The sequence below is a fragment of the Macrotis lagotis genome, chromosome X (genome assembly GCF_037893015.1).
Source record: "Macrotis lagotis isolate mMagLag1 chromosome X, bilby.v1.9.chrom.fasta, whole genome shotgun sequence".
NCBI lineage: Eukaryota > Metazoa > Chordata > Mammalia > Peramelemorphia > Peramelidae > Macrotis > Macrotis lagotis.
Window position 1 is genome coordinate 248,914,104 of NC_133666.1, and position 20,721 is coordinate 248,934,824.

General features: G+C 35.5%; 1 protein-coding gene across 4 annotated transcripts in view; it reads left to right on the forward strand.

Annotated features, from left to right (window-relative positions):
* The window catches only part of SCAMP1 (secretory carrier membrane protein 1), a 123,956-nt gene that overhangs the window by 64,367 nt on the left and 38,868 nt on the right, over nucleotides 1–20,721 (forward strand). For all 4 annotated transcript variants that reach the window (XM_074208387.1, XM_074208391.1, XM_074208388.1 and 1 more), the window contains 3 exons: nucleotides 7,383–7,481; nucleotides 8,405–8,516; nucleotides 18,825–18,953. In XM_074208387.1, coding sequence (XP_074064488.1) covers nucleotides 7,383–7,481; nucleotides 8,405–8,516; nucleotides 18,825–18,953 — 340 coding nt within the window. The remainder of the gene's footprint in view (nucleotides 1–7,382; nucleotides 7,482–8,404; nucleotides 8,517–18,824; nucleotides 18,954–20,721) is intronic.

Genomic DNA, 20,721 nt, shown 5'->3' on the forward strand with positions numbered 1-20,721 from the left:
CCCTTCTCCTCCAATCTCTATGCTTCACCTGAGTCCTGTATCTGAAGATCAAACCTTCTGTTCATCTCTGGCCATTCCAACAGGAACATTTGAAATTCTCCTGGTTCATTGAAAGTCCATCTTTTTCCCTGGAAGAGGACATTCAACCTTGCTGGGTAGTTGATTCTTGGCTGCATTCTAAGCTCTTTTGCCTTCCTGTATATTATATTCCAAGCCCTATGAGCTTCCAATGTAGTTGCTGCTAAGTCCTGTGTGATCCTGACTGCAGCTCCACAGTATTTGAACTGTGTCCTTCTGGCTGTTTGTAATATTTTCTCTTTGACTTGGGAGTTCTGGAATTTGGCTATAATATTCCTAGGGGTTGGTTTTTTGGGATCTCTTTCTCGGGGGGATTGGTGGATTCTCTCCATTTCTATTTTGCCCTCTGCTTCTAAGATATCAGGGCAATTTTCCTGTAGTAATTCTTTGAAAATGATGTCAAGGCTCTTTTCCTGATCATGACTTTCAGGTATTCAATAATCTTTAAATTATCTTTCCTAAGTCTATTTTCCATTATCAGTTGTTTTTTCAATGAGTTGTTTCACATTTTCTTCCAATTTTTCATTTTTTTGGTTTTGAAGTATTGAGTCCTGGTTTCTTGGAAATTCATTAATCTCCCTGAGTTCTATTCTTTGTCTGAAGGATTTGTTCTCCTCAAAGAGTTTTCTTATCTCTTTTTCCATCTGGCCAATTTTGCTTTTTAAAGCATTCTTCTCCTCAATAACTTTTTGAACTGTTTTATCCATTTGACCTAAGCTGGTTTTTAGCATGCTATTTTCTTCAGGATTTTTTTGGATTTCCTTGACTAAGCTGCTGACTTCATTTTCATGTTTTTCTTGCATCTCTCTCATTTCTTTTCCCAGTTTTTCTTCTAACTCCCTCATTTGATTTTCAAAGTCTTTTTTGAGCTCTGTCATAGCCTGAGCCCAATTTCTGTTTTTCTTGGAGTCTTTAGATGCAGGAGCTTGTGTTTCTTCATCTTCAGACTGAGTATTTTGATCCTTCTTGGGCTCATATGCAAAATATTTCTCAATGGTGTTCCTCTTGTTTCTCTGCTTGCTCATTTTCCCAGCCTGAGCCTGTTTTTGTGGTGTTTCCTGAGCTTTTGGGGCCCTCCCACAAGGGTCTCAGTGTGTGAGGCTTTGTCCTCCCTCCTGGTCTGTGAATGACCATATGCGCCCCACTTCTGCAACAGGGCTGAGTTGGGGGGGGGCCCTGCTGTTCCATGGAGGGGCCTAGACTGCGATCAGGATCTGAATGTGTTCAGAGCCCCAGAGTCCTGTTCCAAGTGCATAGGACAGAGCTCTGCAGTCTCTCTTCACTCCCCTCCCTAAGTTTAATGGGCTCTTGCCCTGGGGTCTCCTGCTTACCTGCTCCACCTGCTTCTGTTTTCTGGAACTTGGCTGCACTGGCCAGGCTGCTCTCTGTGTGCCCTGAGGGTTGGGCTTCACATGCTTGCTATGGCAGAGGTCCCCCCACTGTTCCCCCAATTTGTGCTGGTGCTCCCCAGGGGTGTAGCTCAGGAAACTCTCTGCTGCTGTGAGTCGGGGCTCCCAGTGTCCTGGGGCTGCCTCCGGGAGGCTGAAGTTCTTTTGCTCTGGTGGGCCCACCCCTCCAACCCCAGGGAGCAGATCCTTTCTGCTCTTTTTCAGGTTGGGTCCCTCTGTGGGTTCTGTCTCTCGAAAATTAAGTTAGAGTCCTTAGCTTATAAGTTTTATGAGAGAGCACTTAAGACAGGATTGTTCTTGTAGCCCTCTTGGCTCCACCCAATCAACAAAAATCTTAAAGGTCTCTAAAATAAAGGTTAGAATTGGAGGAGAGAAAGAGTGAGCCAAGAGCAGAGCTTCTTATTTATTTTTTATTGTATTTTTTCTCAATTACATGTAAAAAAATTTAAATTTGCTTTTTAAAATTGTGAGCATCAAATTTTCTTTCTCCCTCCCCCTTGAGAAGGCAAGCAATTTGGTATAAATTATAGTAGAAAATTACCTGGAGATCAAGATACAATAACCGCTATGTTGTGTATAAGGTAAAAACGTTAATTAAATGAACTTCCAAGGAGAAGAGGTTGCTCAGTGATGGCAGAAAGGGGGAATCTGAAAGTGGTAGCAGATGCAAGGAGTTTTTAAACTAAACATGTTGGGGATACACATGAAGGTACAGCCAGTACTCAAGAGATTTGTTCTGAATGCAATGTCATTGGGGAAAACCAAATCTCAGGAAGAGCAAGTAGAGAGTTTGAAAGGAAGAGTCCCACAGCAAACGAAAGGTTGTTCCATTATGGAATGGGAATTACAGAAGGCATAGTAGAAGGGGGATGTACAGAGTTAGATTGAGATATGAGTTGGGTAAGTTTGAGAGGGTAGGGTAGGGATACGAATGTTGATGAAATATTAGAGAAATATTTGTCTAGACTACTATAATATTAGGGAACAATGATCTGTGCTCCTCTCACAGTTTCTGTGGGCCTCTGAAGTCCTCCCCATTGTTCAGTCTAATGCTCTTTTCAAATAATGAATTTAAGATAATATCCACTTATCTGACTTAGCCTTCTTTTTGTTTTTTGTTTTTGGCAAGGCAAATGGGGTTAAGTGACTTGCCCAAGGCCACACAGCTAGGTAATTATTAAGTGTCTGATGCCAGATTTGAACTCAGGTATTCCTGACTCCAGGGCTGGTGCTCTATCCACTGTGCCACCTAGCCGCCCCATGACTTAACCTTTTAAGATACATGCCTGACTCCAGTCAGGTCCTGGTGGGTCATTCCTTTATCCACCTCCCCTGACTCCTCCCTGCATAGAAGGTGGGCTAGGCTCTCTAGGTTTTAATTCTCAAGATTTCTTCTGTTTTGGCTTTGTTTCTTTATACTTCTCAACATTCTCTTGGATATGTACTATCCTTCCATCACTTTAACTATTCCTTCTATGTATATGGTTCTAAATTCTGTACTTCCTTCTGTTTGCTTGTAATTTGAAATGTCTTTCATTTCTCAGAACTGCCTATTTACCAGATATTCTGCCAGTACTTTAAATTCCACTTACCCTAAGCTGGTCTCATAATTATTCCTGCTTCTGGACTTGACTTCTTTTTCAGTTGTTTTCAGTCAACAAGCATTTATTAAGTACCAACTGTGTGCCAAATAAAATACCTGGTGCTTTATAATTAGAATATTAGAAATAGTTTTGATCACCATGATCTCTATCATCTCAACTTGAAATTTGTCACTTAAAAAACCTTATAGTCAGTAAGTCACTAAATTCTGTTTCTTTAATTCCTAAGGTATTTCTAACTCATATATTTTTCTTTCCTTTTCTACTACCAATATCCTGATACAATGGACTCATAGGATATTTATAAAGGGGTCTCTCTTGCTGGATCCTATTTTATCCAGGGTAATCTTGTCCTCATTTTATCCAGAATAATCTTATCCAATTAGTATTCCTAATTTTATCCAGAGTAATCTTGTCCAATTTACTATTCCTAATTTTGACCCTATTGCTCTCTTGTTGAAAAACCAATCTTCTTAAAGCAAAATTCTCATTCTTTTGTTTGGAAATCTTTAGTGAATCACTACTGTCTACAGAGACTTAACAAACTTAACTGCTTGACAAAGAAGTCTCTTTAGAGTCTGATCCCATCTTTTCTTTGTAGCTCTCTATTCCAGGATTTCTTTTATTACTGTCACACTTTACAAGTGAACATGCCCTGTGTGTTTATGCCTTCCAGGCCTTTTGCACATGCTGTCTCCTCTATCTTATGTGTTCCTTAGTCTCTGCTGGATTTAAAATGTTGAAAACAGGGATATTTTACCCATTCTTATATTCACTGTAACAGCACACATAGCATTTATAATAAATGCTTATAGATTAAAAACTGTACTTTAATATGAGATTAATCCACAGCCAAAATTTAAGCCATTTACACCATTATTGAATATAAACTCCACACCCAAACTATTAGACATTTTAACAAATTTCCATCAAGCAGTGCAAAGTAATATTTCTTATCTGGGACCTCTTTGAATCAAACTATCTACTTATACAGCTACAATACTTTTGGTTTTGTATGATTTTTTTTTCATTAAGGACCTGGTAACAGTGAGTGAATAATAAATATTTGTTGATTAAATGATGCTGCTCATTTCTTTGTATCACTTCATATTTCTTTCCATATTTTCTTCCATTCAAAATGTCTTTTTTTAGCACAGTAATATAAAATTACTTTTAATGCATGGTAATTTATTTAATGATTTTCTATTCTTTAGATATAGTGATTATTCCCTTTTTCTGTGCTATTTCATATGGAACAATAGTTTTAGAAAGTGTTTTGCTTCCGTCATTTCTTTGTCATTTATTCATAGAAAAGGGATCACCCAGGTCAAAGGATATGATTTGTGACTTTCTTTATATTATCAGCATAGAGTAAGGATACTATTGCAGTATGTTTTACTTTCCCCAAAGTATGTATCATTTCTTAGAACCTTCTTGAGTTTACCCAGTGCTCATGAGCTCCTTTATATTTTTTTCTCTGTGAATCTTCAAATCAGCTCTGATTAATCTTGTGAATTATAGGATTTGTGAACTGTAAGTGCTTTCAATTGCCATCTAATTCAATCTACCTGCAAAAGAAATTCCCATCTATGTATCCCAAAAGAGTTTCCAAGTAGACAAAACACCCTCCTCTTAAAGCTACTCATTCCACTTTTGTATTGCTCTAATTCTTAGGAACTTTTACTGATAGCAAGTCTAATTTTACCTTTTTGAAGCTTCAATTTGTTGTTCCTGGTTCTGTCCTCAGAGTTAATCTTCTCTACTTGATAGTCTTTCAGATATGTGAAGATAACAAGTAAAGTTCTTTGTTTACTTCAGATTTCTATAAAAATATGCCCATTTCCTTTGACCATTGGATATATGTCACGTTCTCAAGACCCTTCCTCTTGCCACTTTCTAACTTTATCAATGTACATCTGAAGCGATGTCAAGATCATAGTACACTAGATGATTACTGAGGAGAGAGTACAGTAAGACTATTGCCTCTTCATTCCCATAACCTGTGTCCCTCCAAATGTAGCACAAGATTGCATTTTTGAATGATATAGTCTACTATTGCACTCCAGTAAAATCTTCAGATCTTTTTCAGGACAATTGCTATCAACCTCTGTTCCCCTCATGCTATACTTGTTTATTTTGGTTTTTTTGGCAAGACAATGGAGTTAAGTAACTAGCTCAGCTAATAAATCTCAGGTCCATCTGACTTGCAGGGCCGGTGTTCTAACCACTGTGCAACCTAGCTGCCTCCCTCATACTATATTTGTGAAGTTAGTGTTTTTGTATTCCAGGGAAAGACTTTACGTTGAATTTCTTATTATTAGATTCAGTTCAGCATTCTAGCCTGTCACAATCCTTTTGGTTCATGACTCTTCATTGGGTTGATTCTCCCTCCTAGCTTGTGTCATCTACAAATTTGAATCACCTATGCCTTTATCCAAATTATTGATAAGATTGTTAAGCTGTACAGGGCAAGTACTGAAACCTCACTACTTCTTGATATTGATTCATTAATAATTATTTTTTGAACCACTCATGCAGTCATTGATAAATTTATTTGTATTGTTGTATAAACCATATTTTTCTATCAGAGTATGTCCTATGAGATTCTATATAAGAAGGTTTGTTAAATATATTGGCAGCATTTCTTTCAACTATTTATTTAGTATTCCTGTCAAAAAAGGAAATAGTATTACTTTGACATGACCTGTTTTTGATGATGCTTTGCTGGCTTTTTGTTATTACTTCTTCCTCTTCTAGATGTTTGTTAACTATTTCTTTAATGATCCATTTTAAAATTATTCTAGGAAGGTAAATGCTCTTTATTGGCATCATGGTAACGAAAAAGAGCATTTACTTAAAAATATAAATACAAGATAACTAGCAACATTCTTTTGACTTGTTGCATATAACTACCATCTCTTACACCTCCTATCCCAGAAGGATCTGAGCCATGTGTTTCTGTCATATGGGCTGGCTCAAATTATTCTGTACACAATAATAATCTGGTATAACTTTCCCATTGGTTAAATTACAGTTTATCTCAGGATCTGAAAGGTATCACATCTCAGCATTGAATCTGAAAATCATTGAAGTTTGATAAATGTGACTCACAGATTTTAGAAAGTAATCTGTGAATATACAAAAAAACAAAACAAAACCTGAGACCCAGAGATGTCAATTGACTTACTTTTGCTTACATGTTATAAAATTGACAATACCAGGATTCAAAGCCAGTTAATCCAGAGTGTCTCCAAAACATTTAAAGACAGAACTGGAAAGAAGACAAAAAAATGCGTTAAAAAAAATGGAAACTATCCCCTAAGATTTTGTAACCAGTTTCTTCATCAGGGACAGTGGACCTACCTTATTTGGCCTCTGACATCTTACTTGATACTAAAGAAAAAAAAAGGAAGAGCAGCTGGACTACATCCATTAAAAAAATAAGGAGCTCTCTCTTTTAGACAGTAAAATTTGGAAACTGAGAAATCAATTTTTAAGATAGATGAATGAAGGAAAATAAAGAAATCCTAAATTTTAATTCTATAGAAAAAAAATGACTAAGAAAATAACAATTACTACCCCATGTACTTTTTTGTGCTTCTTCACATACTTGGAACAGTTAGTCAAATAAAACTATTTTCTAGGGGAATGAGTAGGTTAGGCCCCTTATGTTAATATTTATATCCTAGATGTGCATTCTTTAGAGATTCACTTTAGGTTCAGATAGGCAGCTAGGGGTCCAGTAGACCTGAAGTCAGGAAGTCTTGAGCTCAAATCTAACATCAAACACCTACTAATTGTGTGCTTCTGGGCAAATAAGTTATTATCTCCCTGACTCAGTTTCCTTATGGGTAAAATGTGGGTAATAATTACACCTATTTTCAGGGCTGTTGTGAGAATAAAATAATATAAATAAAATGCTTTGTAAATTTTAAAGTACTCAATAAATGCTGGTTATTATAATAATGTTATTAAATTGGAACATATTTCTTTGAATCCAAAATAAACTTTACTAATTGGAAATTGCATTTATTCCCACTTTCAGATAAGTAGTCTGATTCTTTATACTAAAGAAACGAAGAATTAGGTTTTAAAACTAAAGAAAGAAACCTTGTTCAAGTTATGAATATAGCAGATTATCTTATTTATTAGAAATATAAATCGTATGTATGACAGTTTTCTTTAAAAAGTTTTCATTTTAAACTTTTGGAAAGAGATGATATATTCCTTAAACTAATACACATTTTAAGATAAATCCTTTTCTACTATGGCTTACTTTTATACCTTCTTCTAGGCACCACCAGGAAATGTGAAAATGCCTAATGTACCTAGTACACAGCCAGCGATAATGAAGCCAACAGAAGAACCCTCAGCTTATACACAAATTGCAAAGGTTAGTTCATGATAATGGAGGACATTTTCTTTGGAAAATATAATTGCAACAAATATTTTGAAATTACATTTCTTATGATTAGTTGGATTCTTGTTTATTTTAAATTATTCCATTTGGTTAATTTTCATGACTCTTTTGGTGGGGGGATTTTTTTTTTTGTTGTTGTTGCAAGGCAGTGGGGTTAAGTGACTTGCTCAAGGCCACACAGCTAGGTAATTATTAATGATCTGAGGTCAAATCTAAACTCAGGACCCCCTGACTCCAGGGTTGGTGCTCTGTCCCCTATATCAATCTTCATGACTCTTATGTATGTTGAACTTAAGTCTTTTTTTGACAGCTACACTACTAGACTACCTGATCTTTTCACTGTTGAATATATATACGTCTTTCCTTACAGTAAAGACTTATTATTTCAGGTCACTTGTTAGCACAAAGTATCATTAATAGTGATGAAATGAAGGATGTTACTGCTTGGGTAAGAGGATCAAATGGTTATTTACTTACAAGCTGACTCAGTGCCAAAAGAGGCAATCATAGTGAAAGTTAAAAAGTGCTAAAAGTATGACACACTGACTAGGACACTGTATGATAAATCAAATAAAAATCAAGAATCCCTTCTCTGTTCTCTTGTGGACCTAATAACATATTAAAATCATTTTCTTCCCAGCAATAACTTCCCTTTGAGAGCACCTTACATAGCCTAATTTAATAAGGGGTTTTTATTAGATCAGATCCCAGGAAGCCCAAGTAGGTTCAGCCTTCCTGCAAGGATATTTCTTCTTAAATTCTGGTATTTTTAAAATACAGTCCCTTATGTGGGAAAAGATAAATTGAAATGCTAAATTTCTACCTTATGATATAGCTATGTAGTCTGTATTTGAGTATTCTGTTGGTTTGTTAATTGATCTGGCTTTTTTCTTCAGGAACACGCATTGGCCCAGGCTGAACTACTTAAACGCCAGGAAGAGCTCGAAAGAAAAGCAGCAGAGTTAGATCGTCGGGAAAGAGAAATGCAGAGCCTCAATCAGCATGGTGGTATGCATCAGAAATTTTTAAGCAAGTTTGAAAATTGCATGTACAGTGCTAACTAGTGTTTTGGTTTTTGTATTACCCAGGCCTTGTACCTCAGCTCCTAAGGAACATATACAATGTGGATCCCCTACCTAGGTTTTAGCATTGGTTTTTAAAAGTTGGATTAGAGTTCTTGTAGAATAGATTATCCAAACTAAGAAAAGTAGGGGCATTTTTCCAGAATCCCATGTTTTGATTGAAAATAAATAATTTTGGGGGCAGCTAGGTGGCACAGTGGATAGAGCACCAGCCCTGGAGTCAGGAGTACCTGAGTGCAAATGCGGCCTCAGACACTTAATAATTACCTAGCTGTGTGGCTTTGGGCAAGCCACTTAACCCCATTGCCTTGCAAAAACCTAAAACAAACAAACAAACAAATAAAAAAAACAAATAAGTAAAAATAAAAAAGTAAATTTTTTTTTTGTTGAGTATTTGTTTTGTGACTGCTTTTTGATCATATGAAAATTTGCTCCTTTGTTGATTCTAGGGGTTTCCTGAGCATATTTAACAATTCTAAATGAAGAAGAATTTTTTATCAGTTATCTTTGCAATGCTTTTTCAAGACTTCAACAGAAAGATTTATCTTGTCAGGGTAGGACACATTTGTCTTTGTAGGAAGAAATGACTCTGTTGTGCTGACTCCAAGAACAGAGAGTGTTCTCAATTTTAACCTTTAGTCTTGCAATTAGCCTGCATGATAGGAGATCAAATAGGTCTCTAATATATTCCAGGAAGTTGTCAGCAGTTCATTTGCTTTGAACTTGCCTAACTTTCCAGTGGGCTAACAGTGACCGAGTCCAACAGCAGTTTACAGAAGCTAAACCACATACAAGTGAAGAGACTCCAAATGGGTAAAGAACTTGCAGAACTAAGACCAGGAGAGCAATGAATGGACCTATCCCCAGATCACACCACTTCAGAAGAACTGAAAACTTAAATATAATAACATACAATAAAGAGTCGAGATGTAGGCTAGAAAAATGAACAAATAAAAACCTGACCATAAAAAAAAACTTGTGGGGGCGGCTAGGTGGTGCAGTGGATAAAGCACTGGCCCTGGAGTCAGGAGTACCTGGGTTCACATCCAACCTCAGACACTTAATAATTACCTAGCTGTGTGGCCTTGGGCAAGCCACTTAACCCCATTGCCTTGAAAAATCTAAAAAAAATAAAACAAAAAACTCTTGTGGTAACAGGGAAGTTCAAGACACAAACTCAAAATATACTGACTTTAAAAGTATCTGCAAACAAAACATCAAAGAAAGATGCAGATTCGACACAGGTCCCACAAGAATTTCTGGAAGAGTTAAAGAGAATTTTTTTATTATTTTTTTTTATTTTTAGATTTTTGCAAGGCAAACGGGGTTAAGTGGCTTGCCCAAGGCCACACAGCTAGGTAATTATTAAGTGTCTGAGACCGGATTTGAACCCAGGTACTCCTGACTCCAGGGCCAGTGCTTTATCTACTACGCCACCTAGCCACCCTGAGAATTTTTTTAAAAAGCAAAAGAAGAAAGATTTTAATAAGACTGGTAGAGAGGAAAAATTGGAATAGAAATGAGTTATGCATTAAAATTATGAAAAGAAGATTAAGAATTTGGTAAAAGAAGTAGAAAGTTTCACTAAAGAAATTAATTCCTTAAAAACTGGAATTGTTCAAATAAAAGCTAATGATTCCAAAGTCTGAAAAAAAAGAAAATGTGAAATATCACCTAAGAAAAATAACTGTCTGGTATAATAGGTCAAGGAGACTTAATTTTAGTATAGTTATTGTACTACAAAAGAGCCTGGATATCGTGTTTCCAGGAATTATAAAGGGAAGCTGCCCAGATATCATGTAACCAGAGGGCAAAGTTCAAATTTAAAAATTCACCAATCATTCCTGAGAGATACCTCAAAATGAAAACTCCTAGGAGTATTATAATCAAAATTCAGAGCTCCCAAGTTAAATGAGAAAAATATTAGAAGCAGCTGGAAAGAAACCATTGAGATATTATGAAGTCAGAATTGGGATCTCACAAGATGTAATATCTATCACTTGATGGAACAGAGATCTTGGCATGATATTTCAGAAGGCAAGTGAGCTAGGAACAACCAAGAATAACACACCCTACAAAACTGAATATAAATCTTTCAGGGGAAAAAACAGACATTCACAAGACAGAAAACTTTCAGGCACTTCTGATGAAAACACCAGATCTAAATAGAAAATTTTCCATTCAAACATAACATTAAAGAGAAGCATAAAGAGGATAAACATAAGTGAGAAATTGAAATGGACTTAATAAGGTTAAATTGTTTGCATTCCAATATCAGAACTTGATCTTCACTAGAGCTAGAGGGAATACTTAGATGATGGCATGGATATATTTCAGTTGTTTTAATATCAAAAGAAAAATGAAAGGAGAAGAGAAAGAAAAAATGGGGAAGTTTATCACACACAAATGAGTTCATAGTGGAGGGAAGCTTAGGGAGAAATGGATAACTTTTGAACTCATTTGAATTATTTCAAGGAGGGAATAAGATATATATCTATATCTATATCTATATCTATATATATATATATATATGTATAATTGGATACAGAAATTTATTTTTACCCAGCAGTGAAGTAGGAGGGAAAGCGGTTTAGTGAAAGGAGGGGGAAAGGATAAGAGAAAACGTAGATTAAGGACAACATTGGTTAGAAGCAAAACAGAATCTTTAGACATATTGAAAAAGAGAAAGATAAATTTAAGTCAATAGGATTTTTAGTTGATATTTTATTTTTCCAAATTACATATTATAAAAGTTTTTCAGCATTCATCCATATGCCTATGTGTATTTTTAAATTATAAAATTTTCTTCCATCCCCCCCATGGCAAACAATCAGGTTATAATATTGTTCATACAAATTTGTGTTAAACATGTTTACAGATTAGTTATTTAGTATGAGGAATTAGGATCAAAGGAATAATATATAGGAGATATTTTTTTTAAAAAGTGAATGTAGTGTTCTTCAGATTCTGAAGGGTTTTTTGTTTTTAGTTTAGTTTAGTTTTGTTTGGTTGTTTTCCTTCCTCTGAATGGGGGATAGCATTGTCCATACCTGGTCTAATAGGGTTTTCCTAGCTCTCTGAACTGCTGAGAGCAGCTGCTTCCATCAGGGTTGATCATTTCACAGTGTTGTTGTTAATGTGTATGTTGTTCTCTTGGTTCTCGTCCCTACGCTCAGCATCAGATCCTGTAATTCATTCCATGCTTCTCTAGAGTCTAACCATTTAGGGTTTCTTATAGAATAATAATATTCCATAATATTCATGTACCATAACTTGTTTAACCATTCTCCACCTGATGAATATCCCCTCAATTTCTATTTTTTTTGCCACTACAAAAAGAGCTGTTATGAATATTTTGGTACATCTGGGACTTTTCCCGTGCTTTATGATTTCTTCTGGAGATTGGCCTAGAATTGAAATTGCTGAATCAAAGAGTATGAACAGTTTTATTGCTCTTTAGGCATAGTTCTGTATTTAAACCAGTAGGATCGAAAGAAATAACAAATAGCAATTCTAACAATTGGATTGGGATGAACTTAGCAAACAAGTTATATTGAAATATCGTCAGCAAGCTTTTAAGTGCCTCATATTTTGCTCAGTGCTAGGGATTCAAAGGCATACAAAGAATAGCCTTTGCTTTTGAGGAGTTTGCTGTCCAGTAGTTGACTCCCCAAACAATAGATATAATGAATAAACTAGAGATCATCTCAGAGGCAAGGCACTGGAATAAAGGGAGATTGAGAAAGATTTCTTGTAGAAGGTCGAACTTCACAACTGAGATTCAAAGGAAGCCAGAAGACAAAGATGAAGAGGGGGGAGAGTTCCGTGACTAATTGAGAGTCAATAAAAATACCCAGAGTAGAGTGATAAGGAGCAGTGTCTTGTACAGGGAAGAGCAAAGGGGCTATGCATTGAAGAGTATGTGGTAGGGAGTTAAGTTTAAGAAGACTGGAAATATCTAGTTATGAAAAAGATTAAAAATAAAGGATTTGGATTTGATCCTGAGAATAATAGGGAACCATTAAAGTTTATTGAATGGGGGGGTTACATTTTCAGACCTTCACTTTGGGAGAGCAATTGCTCAGTGGAGGATGTACTAGAGTGGGGAGACACTTGAGGCAGAGAGGGAGCCAGGTAAGAGAGTGGGAAGAGTTGAGAATGAAGCATGAGACTGGGTGATTGGGATCTGGCAACATCCTTGATAATAATAGTAATGGGGATGTTAGGAAGAGGGAAGGGTTTAGGCAGAAAGATGAGTTCCAGTTTGGACATACTGAGTTTCACATTTCTGTGGGATATCCATTTCAGAGGTCACTCAGCAAGCATTTTTTAAATTAGTTTTTCTAATTATATCCAAAGATAGTTTGTGACATTCTTTTTTTATTGTTTTCATTTTATTTTTCCCCAGTTATATGTAAAAATAAGTTTTAACATTCATTTTTAAAACTTTAGGTTCTGAATTCTTTCCACCTTGCCATACCCCCTCCCCCCATAATAAAGCAAGTTACTTGGTATAGGTTAAAAACGTTTAGGCATGAAACATCATCACAGTAATCATGTGTATAAGTAAACATTGCCCCTCCCCCCTAAAAAAGAAACCTTAAGGAAAATAAGTTTTAAAAAAAGTATGCTTCAGTCTGTATTCACACACTATCTGCTCTGTCTTTGGGGATAAATGGTATTTTTTATCAGAAATTCTTTAGTGTTGTCTTGGGTCACAGCACTGCTGAAAAAGTTAAGTCATTCACAACTGATTATCATATTGCTATTTCTTTGTATATAGTACATTTTCCATTGCATCTGCTCATGGTTTTACTGAGAGCATCCTATTCATCATTTCTAATAGAAGAATGGTATTTCATCATGATCACATAAGACAGTTTTTTTTTTTTTTTTGCCATTTCCTGACTGATGGGCATTCCCTCAATTTCCAGTTTCTTGCCACCAGAAAAAGAGCAGCTTATACATCCTGTTTGTCAACTCTTTTGGATTATAGATCTGGTAGTGACATTGCTAAGTCAAAGGGTAAGCATGATTTTGTAGCCTTTTGGTCATAGTACCAAATTGCTCACAAATTTGTTGAATCAACTCCTCCAACAGAGCATTAATGTCTCATTTCCCCTCCATCATCTGTCATTTTCTCTGTCTTATTAGACAATCCAGTAGGTATAAGTAGTATTTCAGTGTTCCAGTTTGCATTTCTCCAATCATTAGTGAGTTAGGATATTTATTTTTTAATATGGCCATAGATAGCATTGAAAACTTAATCTGAAAATTGTTCATATCTTTTGATCATTTATTTTTTATAAATTTGACTGTTTTCTATGTATGAGAAATGGAGTCTTTACTAGAGAAACTTGTTTCAATATTTTTCCCAGTTACTATTGCTAACTCCATTCTATTTCCCCTAACCTCTATTTATTCTATTCTATCCTTTCACTTTTTCCCTCAAAAGTGACTTTGTCGTCCCCCACAATTTTCTTTCCTTTCTATCACTTCCCCTCTCCCCTCCCCTTTCTTCCATCCCCTTCTTCTCTAGGGAAAGATAGATTTCTATACCCACTTGAATATGTATGTTATTTCAATGAGAATAAGGCTCACTTACTCTCCCCCAACTCCCCCCTCTCCCACTCCAGTGCAAAAACTTTTTCTTGCCTCTTTATGTGAAATAACTTATCTCATTCTCCCTCCCCTTTTCCTTTCTCTCAATACATTCTTCTCTCACCTCTTAATTCTTAACTTTTCAAGTATACTACCACTTCATATTCAACTCCTTGACTTGTCTTTATATGCTCCTTCTAACTGCCCTAATAAATGAAAAAAATTCATGTTACCAGTGTCATCTTCCCATGCAGGAATATAAGCAATTCAATATCATTAAGTCCCTTATGATTGTCTCTCCTGTTTACCTTCTTATGCTTCACTTGAGTCTCATTTGAAGATCAAATTTCCTATTCAGTTCTGTTCTATTTGTCAGGAAAGTTTGAAAGTCCCCTATTTCATTGATTATCCATCTTTTCCCCTGAAAGAGTATATTTAATTTTGCTAGTAGTTGATTCTAAGTTGTAATCTTAGTTCTTTTACCTGCTGGAATATCATATTCCAAACCCTAAGATCCCTTAATGTAGAAGCTGCTAAATCTTATGTCTTCCTGACTCTGGTTCCATGGTAATAGAATTGATTCTTTTTGACTGCTTGTAGTATTTTCTTCTTGACCTGGGAGCCCTGAAATTTAACTATAATATTCTTGACAGTTTTCTTTTTGGGATTTCTCTCAGGAGATAATTGGTGGATTCTTTCTAGAAGCTTCTAGAAGATTGGGATAGTTTTCCTTGATAATTTCTCTTTTTTTTTTTAGAAAGATTTTATTAATTTAGAGTTTTACAATTTTTCCCCTAATCTGGCTTCCCTCTCCCACCCCCACAGAAGGCAATATGTTAGTCTTTACATTGTTTTCATGGTATACAGTGATCTAAGTTGAATGTGATGAGAGAGAAATCTTATCCTTAAGGAAAAAAAATAAAGTATAAGAGATAGCAAACTGACATAATAAGATAACGGGTTTATTTTCTAAGTTAAAGGTAATAGTCTTTGGTCTTTGTTTAGACTCCACAATTCTTTCTCTGGATACAGATGGTATTCTCCATCACAGATAGTCCCAAATTGTCCCTGAATGTTTCATTGATAGAATGAGCAAGTTCATCAAGGTTGATTATCACCCTCATGTTGCTGTTAGGGTGTACAATGTTTTTCTGGTTCTGCTTCAGTTAATGCAAATCCTTCCACACTGCCCTCAATTCCCATTCTTCCTGGTTCCTTTTTTTTTTTAAGGTTTTTTTTTTTTGGCAAGGCAAATGGGGTTAAGTGGCTTGCCCAAAGCCACACAGCTAGGTAATTATTAAGTGTCTGAGACTGGATTTGAACCCAGGTACTCCTGACTCCAGGGCCCGTGCTTTATTTACTATGCCACCTAGCCGCCCCCCTCCTGGTTTCTAATAGAACAATAGTGTTCCATCACGTACATATACCACAGTTTGTTAAGCCATTCCCCAATTGAAGGACATTTACTTAATTTCCAATTCTTTGCCACTACAAATAGGGCTGCTATTTTTGTACAAGTGATGATTTTACTCTTTTTCATGATCTCTTCAATGTATAGACTCAGTAGTGGTATTATTGGATCAAAGGGTATGCAGATTTTTGTTGCCCTTTGGGTGCAATTCTGAACTGCTCTCCAGAAAAATTGGATGAGTTCACAGCTCCACCAGCAATGTATTAGTGTCCCAGATTTCTCACATCCCTTTCAACATTGATCATTATCCTTTCTGGTTATATTGGCCAGTCTGAGAGGTGGGAGATGGTACCTCAGATGCTTTAATTTTATTTCCTGAATAAGTAATGATTTAGAGCAATTTTCTTGGTAATTTCTTGAAAGTTGCTGTCTAGGTTCTTTTTTTGTCATGGCTTTCAGGTAGTCTAATAATTTATCTCTTCTGGATCTATTTTCCAGGCCAGTTGTTTTTCCAGCGAGAGATTTCATGTTGTTTTCTAGTTTTTCATTTTTTTTGGTTTTGTTTTATTGTTTCTTGATTTTACACAGTCATCAGCTGCCCTTTGCTCAAGTTTGTTATTTTTTTTGTAAGGCAATTGGATTAAGCAACTTGTCCAAGATCACAGAGGTAATTATTAAATATCTAAGCTCACACTTGAACTCAGATCCTCCTGACTCCAGGACTGGTGTTCTATCCACTGTGCTACTTAGCTGCTCCTCAAGTCTATATTTCAAGGAATTATTTTCTTTTGAATCTCCTTTTCAATTTATTCAATTCTGCTTTTTAGGGCATTCTTGAAACTTTTTAGGGCTTTTCAAAACTTTTTCTATTTGCCTGTCTGGTTTTTAAGATTTTTTTCTTTAATTTTTTTTTTTGGCTCCACTAAACTGCTAACTTGATTTATGTTATTTTCTCACATCACTCTCATTTCTTTTTCCAATTTTTCCTCTACCTCCCTTTCTTGATTTTCAAAATCCCTTTTAAGTTCTTCCATGGCCTAAGACAATTCATAATGTGGAGGCATTGAATATGGGAGCTTTAACTTTGTTTTCTTCTTCTGAGAGTATATTTTGGTCTTCCTTATGACCATATTCAGTATCTATGGTCATATTTTTTTTCTTCTGTTGTTTGTTCATTTCCCCATCCTATGACTTGATGTTAATTTATGTTGTGGTAATACTCTGCTTCTGGGGTGGAGGTAAGCTTTTGGGCTTTTTTGCAGCTGTTTTCAGAGAAATTTCAGAGAGAGTTTCTGGGAATCTGCAAGTTTTCAGTTCTTCCAGGGTCTCATGATCTAAGGAGATGTTAGGACTGTTGTCCTGATCTGTTGTCCTGCAGTTGACCATAAGCACTCCTTTCTGCCCTGGAGCTGTGAGGAGGGTCCCTCTTCTCCTCTGGGCAATAAATTTTGTTGTACTTCTGCTGTTCTTTCTTGGACTGGACCCAAGACTGTGGGTGCAGATCAGATGAGTATGGGCAAAGCAACATAATTCTGCCTCAGTGATGGTAAAGAGACCTCTGACCCCCTACCCTCCGTTTACTGAGACCTTTGGAAGCCAGATGCCTCTGTTGATTCAGTGGCTCTCAAGGAGTGCTCCTAGTCTGTTGGGGTTGAGTTTACACTGCTGAGGCCTTTGCTGGACTATGTTCCACTCTCACCCCATTGTGGCAGACTTTTCCTGCTCACCTTCCAAGTTTTCCTTGACAATATCTGGGTTGAGGGGTCTGGAAATTGTCATGTTGTCACTGACTCAGTCGCCCCACCTACAGTCTGTTCCCAAATTGCTGGAGTTCTGGTTCAACCTGCCTTGCTCTATGCTCCTCTTTCATTTCCATGCAGCAGACCCATCCCTGCTGATCTTCCAAGTGTCTTGGACTGGAAAATTCTTTCAATCAGTCTTTTTTTGTGGGTTTTGCTGTATTGGAATTTGACTAGAGTCATTATTTAAAGGTATTTGGAGAGGTTTGGGGGAGAGCTTAAGTGAGTCCCTGCCTTTTCTCTGTCATCTTGTCTCAGCCTCTCTTCAACATTCATTTTAGTAAAATTTTCACTTTCTAACCTTTCCTTTTCCTACCCTGAAATAGTAAATAAACTGGTAGAAGTTATACATGCACAGTAATGTTGCACATGTTTCCCATATTAGTCATGCTATGAAAGAAGGATCAGAGCAAAAAGGAAAAACCTTGAGAATAAAAAACAAAAAAAAAACACTATATGCTTATTTGGAATCCATAGTTCTTTCTCTGGAAATTGTCTTTGATCGTTGCACTTCTGAGATGAGCTATGTATATCATCTCACAGTGTTGCTGTTAAATGTGTACAGCGTTCTCTTGGTTCTGCTCACTTAACTCATCAGTTCATTTAAATCTTTCCAGGTTTTTCTGAGAGCATCCTGCCCATCATTTCTTAGAGCACAATACTGTTTACTCAAGATCACTTGCCACAACTCATTCATCCATTCCTTAATTGATGGACATCCCTTCAGTTTCCAGTTCTTTACCACCACTAAAAGAACTGCTTTAAATGTTTTTGTACATGTGAATTTTAGACCTGTATTGAGATTCCAGGTTGAAGAGTTTTTGAGCATCTTAGAGAAATTCTGGAGAGGAACAATAGAGGGTTAAAAAGTATTTCTTTTAAAAATTTTGATGTCTAATGTATTGTTCAAAAATAGTTTTTGGTTAGTTTTGATAAAATTTGGCATTTATAGAGCAATAGATTGAAATATATAAGTAACCATACATAATTTACAGAGTGATCAGAAATCATAAGGCAAAAGTATTTTCTCTAGCCTGCTACTCTGATAACTCTTTGACATGGGATTCTCAAAACCTATTTCACTGAAAATACATGTTGTAAAATGTTTTATTAAATTAGAAGAGCTTTCAATAAAATGTTTTATTAAACTAGAAGTACTTTTTGTCAAAGATGTGAATCAGTTGTAGGAGACTCATTCCCAGAAGGCTGGATACTGTGTATTTTATTCTTGAACAAAACAACTTGAGGAAAAACTATTCAACACTCAATTGTAACAGATTTGTAGTCTATGTAAATAAGTGCAGCAACCACTCAGGTAAGACATCTCTTTAAAGGAGGAAATAGATCTCTTTGATATGATGTGCTAAATAAGAATAACAGGTGTGGCATGATTTTAAAATTACTTGTTTCTTAACATTTGCAGGCAGAAAAAATAATTGGCCACCTCTTCCTGGGAATTTTCCAGTGGGACCTTGTTTCTATCAGGATTTTTCGGTAGACATCCCTGTAGAATTTCAGAAGACAGTAAAGATTATGTACTACTTATGGATGTGTGAGTATAAAATGAACCATATAATTTGTATAGACCTTTTATTTATTTGTTATCAAAATCTAATAATTTTATTTTAAGACTTGTTATCAGGTTATTTTCTTAAAGTTTTTCCTCTTTTAAAAGACCAAATCTGAGCTTCAAAATCCAAGATGTAAGAGCTGTAAATAAAAATGATAACAAATATCCTTGTCAGAGAGAACTATTTTTATTTAAGCATCTATTTAATGTTAGAGGGAAAAACAGTGGGAAAGACTTGAATTCTTTTGAGGAAAAATGTGTGTGGAATTGCCCTAGCATATGATGGGAGATATTTTTTGGTACTAATTCCTCCTTTTTTCAAAATGCATTCTTTGCAGTGATTATTTTAAATATAATAGCATTAAAAATAGCATATAGTGTTATTTTTATACAGAAGAAAGCACATTTATTTTTGTATCTGTATTAAATGAAGATATCATGACTTCTTTCAACAATAGAGTTAGAATTCTTGACTGTAGAATAAAATGAATCTTTTACCATGGCTTTTATGTAAATTTTGCTCTAATCATACTAAAGTAGTAATTTTTAAAGAAAAAGTAAATGTATTTTCATTAGTGGGAGAAGTGTGATTGATTCGAGCCTCCAGTTTTGATCAGGGGTGCCTAAACCATCTCCAAAAAAATCTGTTCTTGGCTAAAGGCCAAAGATTCACTGTATTTGATAGAATTTTCTGTTGAATTCTGTTTGGTCTTGATACTGGTTTGTATCTGATGCCAACCAGGATCACATGTAGAAGGCAATAGAACTTGTAGAAGCATAGTACTCTAATATGTGAGGTGAGGGAAGTGTCTGATTCTTTCCATAATTAAACAGAGAACTATAACTTGTACATTATTTTTCCTTTGTAAGATTTTTTTCTTCACAAGTTGCAATATTGATAGATCAAATTTGTTTATTCTTGCTTTAAGTATATAAAGTCCTTTTAAATTGTGAGTTCTCAATTCCTGCCTAATGTTTACATTTAAATAAACTATGTTTAAAAACCAGTTTATTTAAATGGGATCATTATAGGTATAAAAAGATAACAATTTGGATCTTTTGACTTAAGGTATTACTATTTTAATTATTTTTGGTAGTTTTATTGATATCCCTAATTCCTGAGTTGAATTTTTATATGTAACATTTTTATCCATTTTAATGTAAAGAGTAGAGAGTTCATATATGTGTCCACATACCTCACAAATTTCTTGCCATCATATAAGCTATATCATTTAGATTAATACAAGATTAATGTGATATATGGTGAAATAGCTTGGCAGAAGCAGTTGATTTTGCCATAGGAACTGACAAGTATTTGTATTTTCTTAAGATGGATGATAATATTTTGGATACCTTTCCCTAGTCCTATTCAAGATACAGCTATAAACTTGACTGTGAAGCCAGGGAGAGCAAAAATAATCCTTTTCTGGATCTGACTTAGGAAAAAATTGTGACACACATCTCATCCTTACTTTTTGGTGAAGAGAATCCTTTTTTCTAATAGTTCATCTCTTTCTACTGTGACACCTAACCTCTGGGAAGCCATTGAATGAAAAAGCATTTATTAAGTTCTTCATTTGCACAAATTCTAGAGTTACAAATGCAAAAGCAAAGTTAAATCTTGCTTACTTTCTATGTGGAAAGAGGAAGCAACACAAGTGTGTGGTGACCAGGAAGAAGAAATTTGGTCTTTGGGGCTGTTGGGTAGACCCTTTGGAAATAGATACTTGCACTTTTCTTAGGAACAATT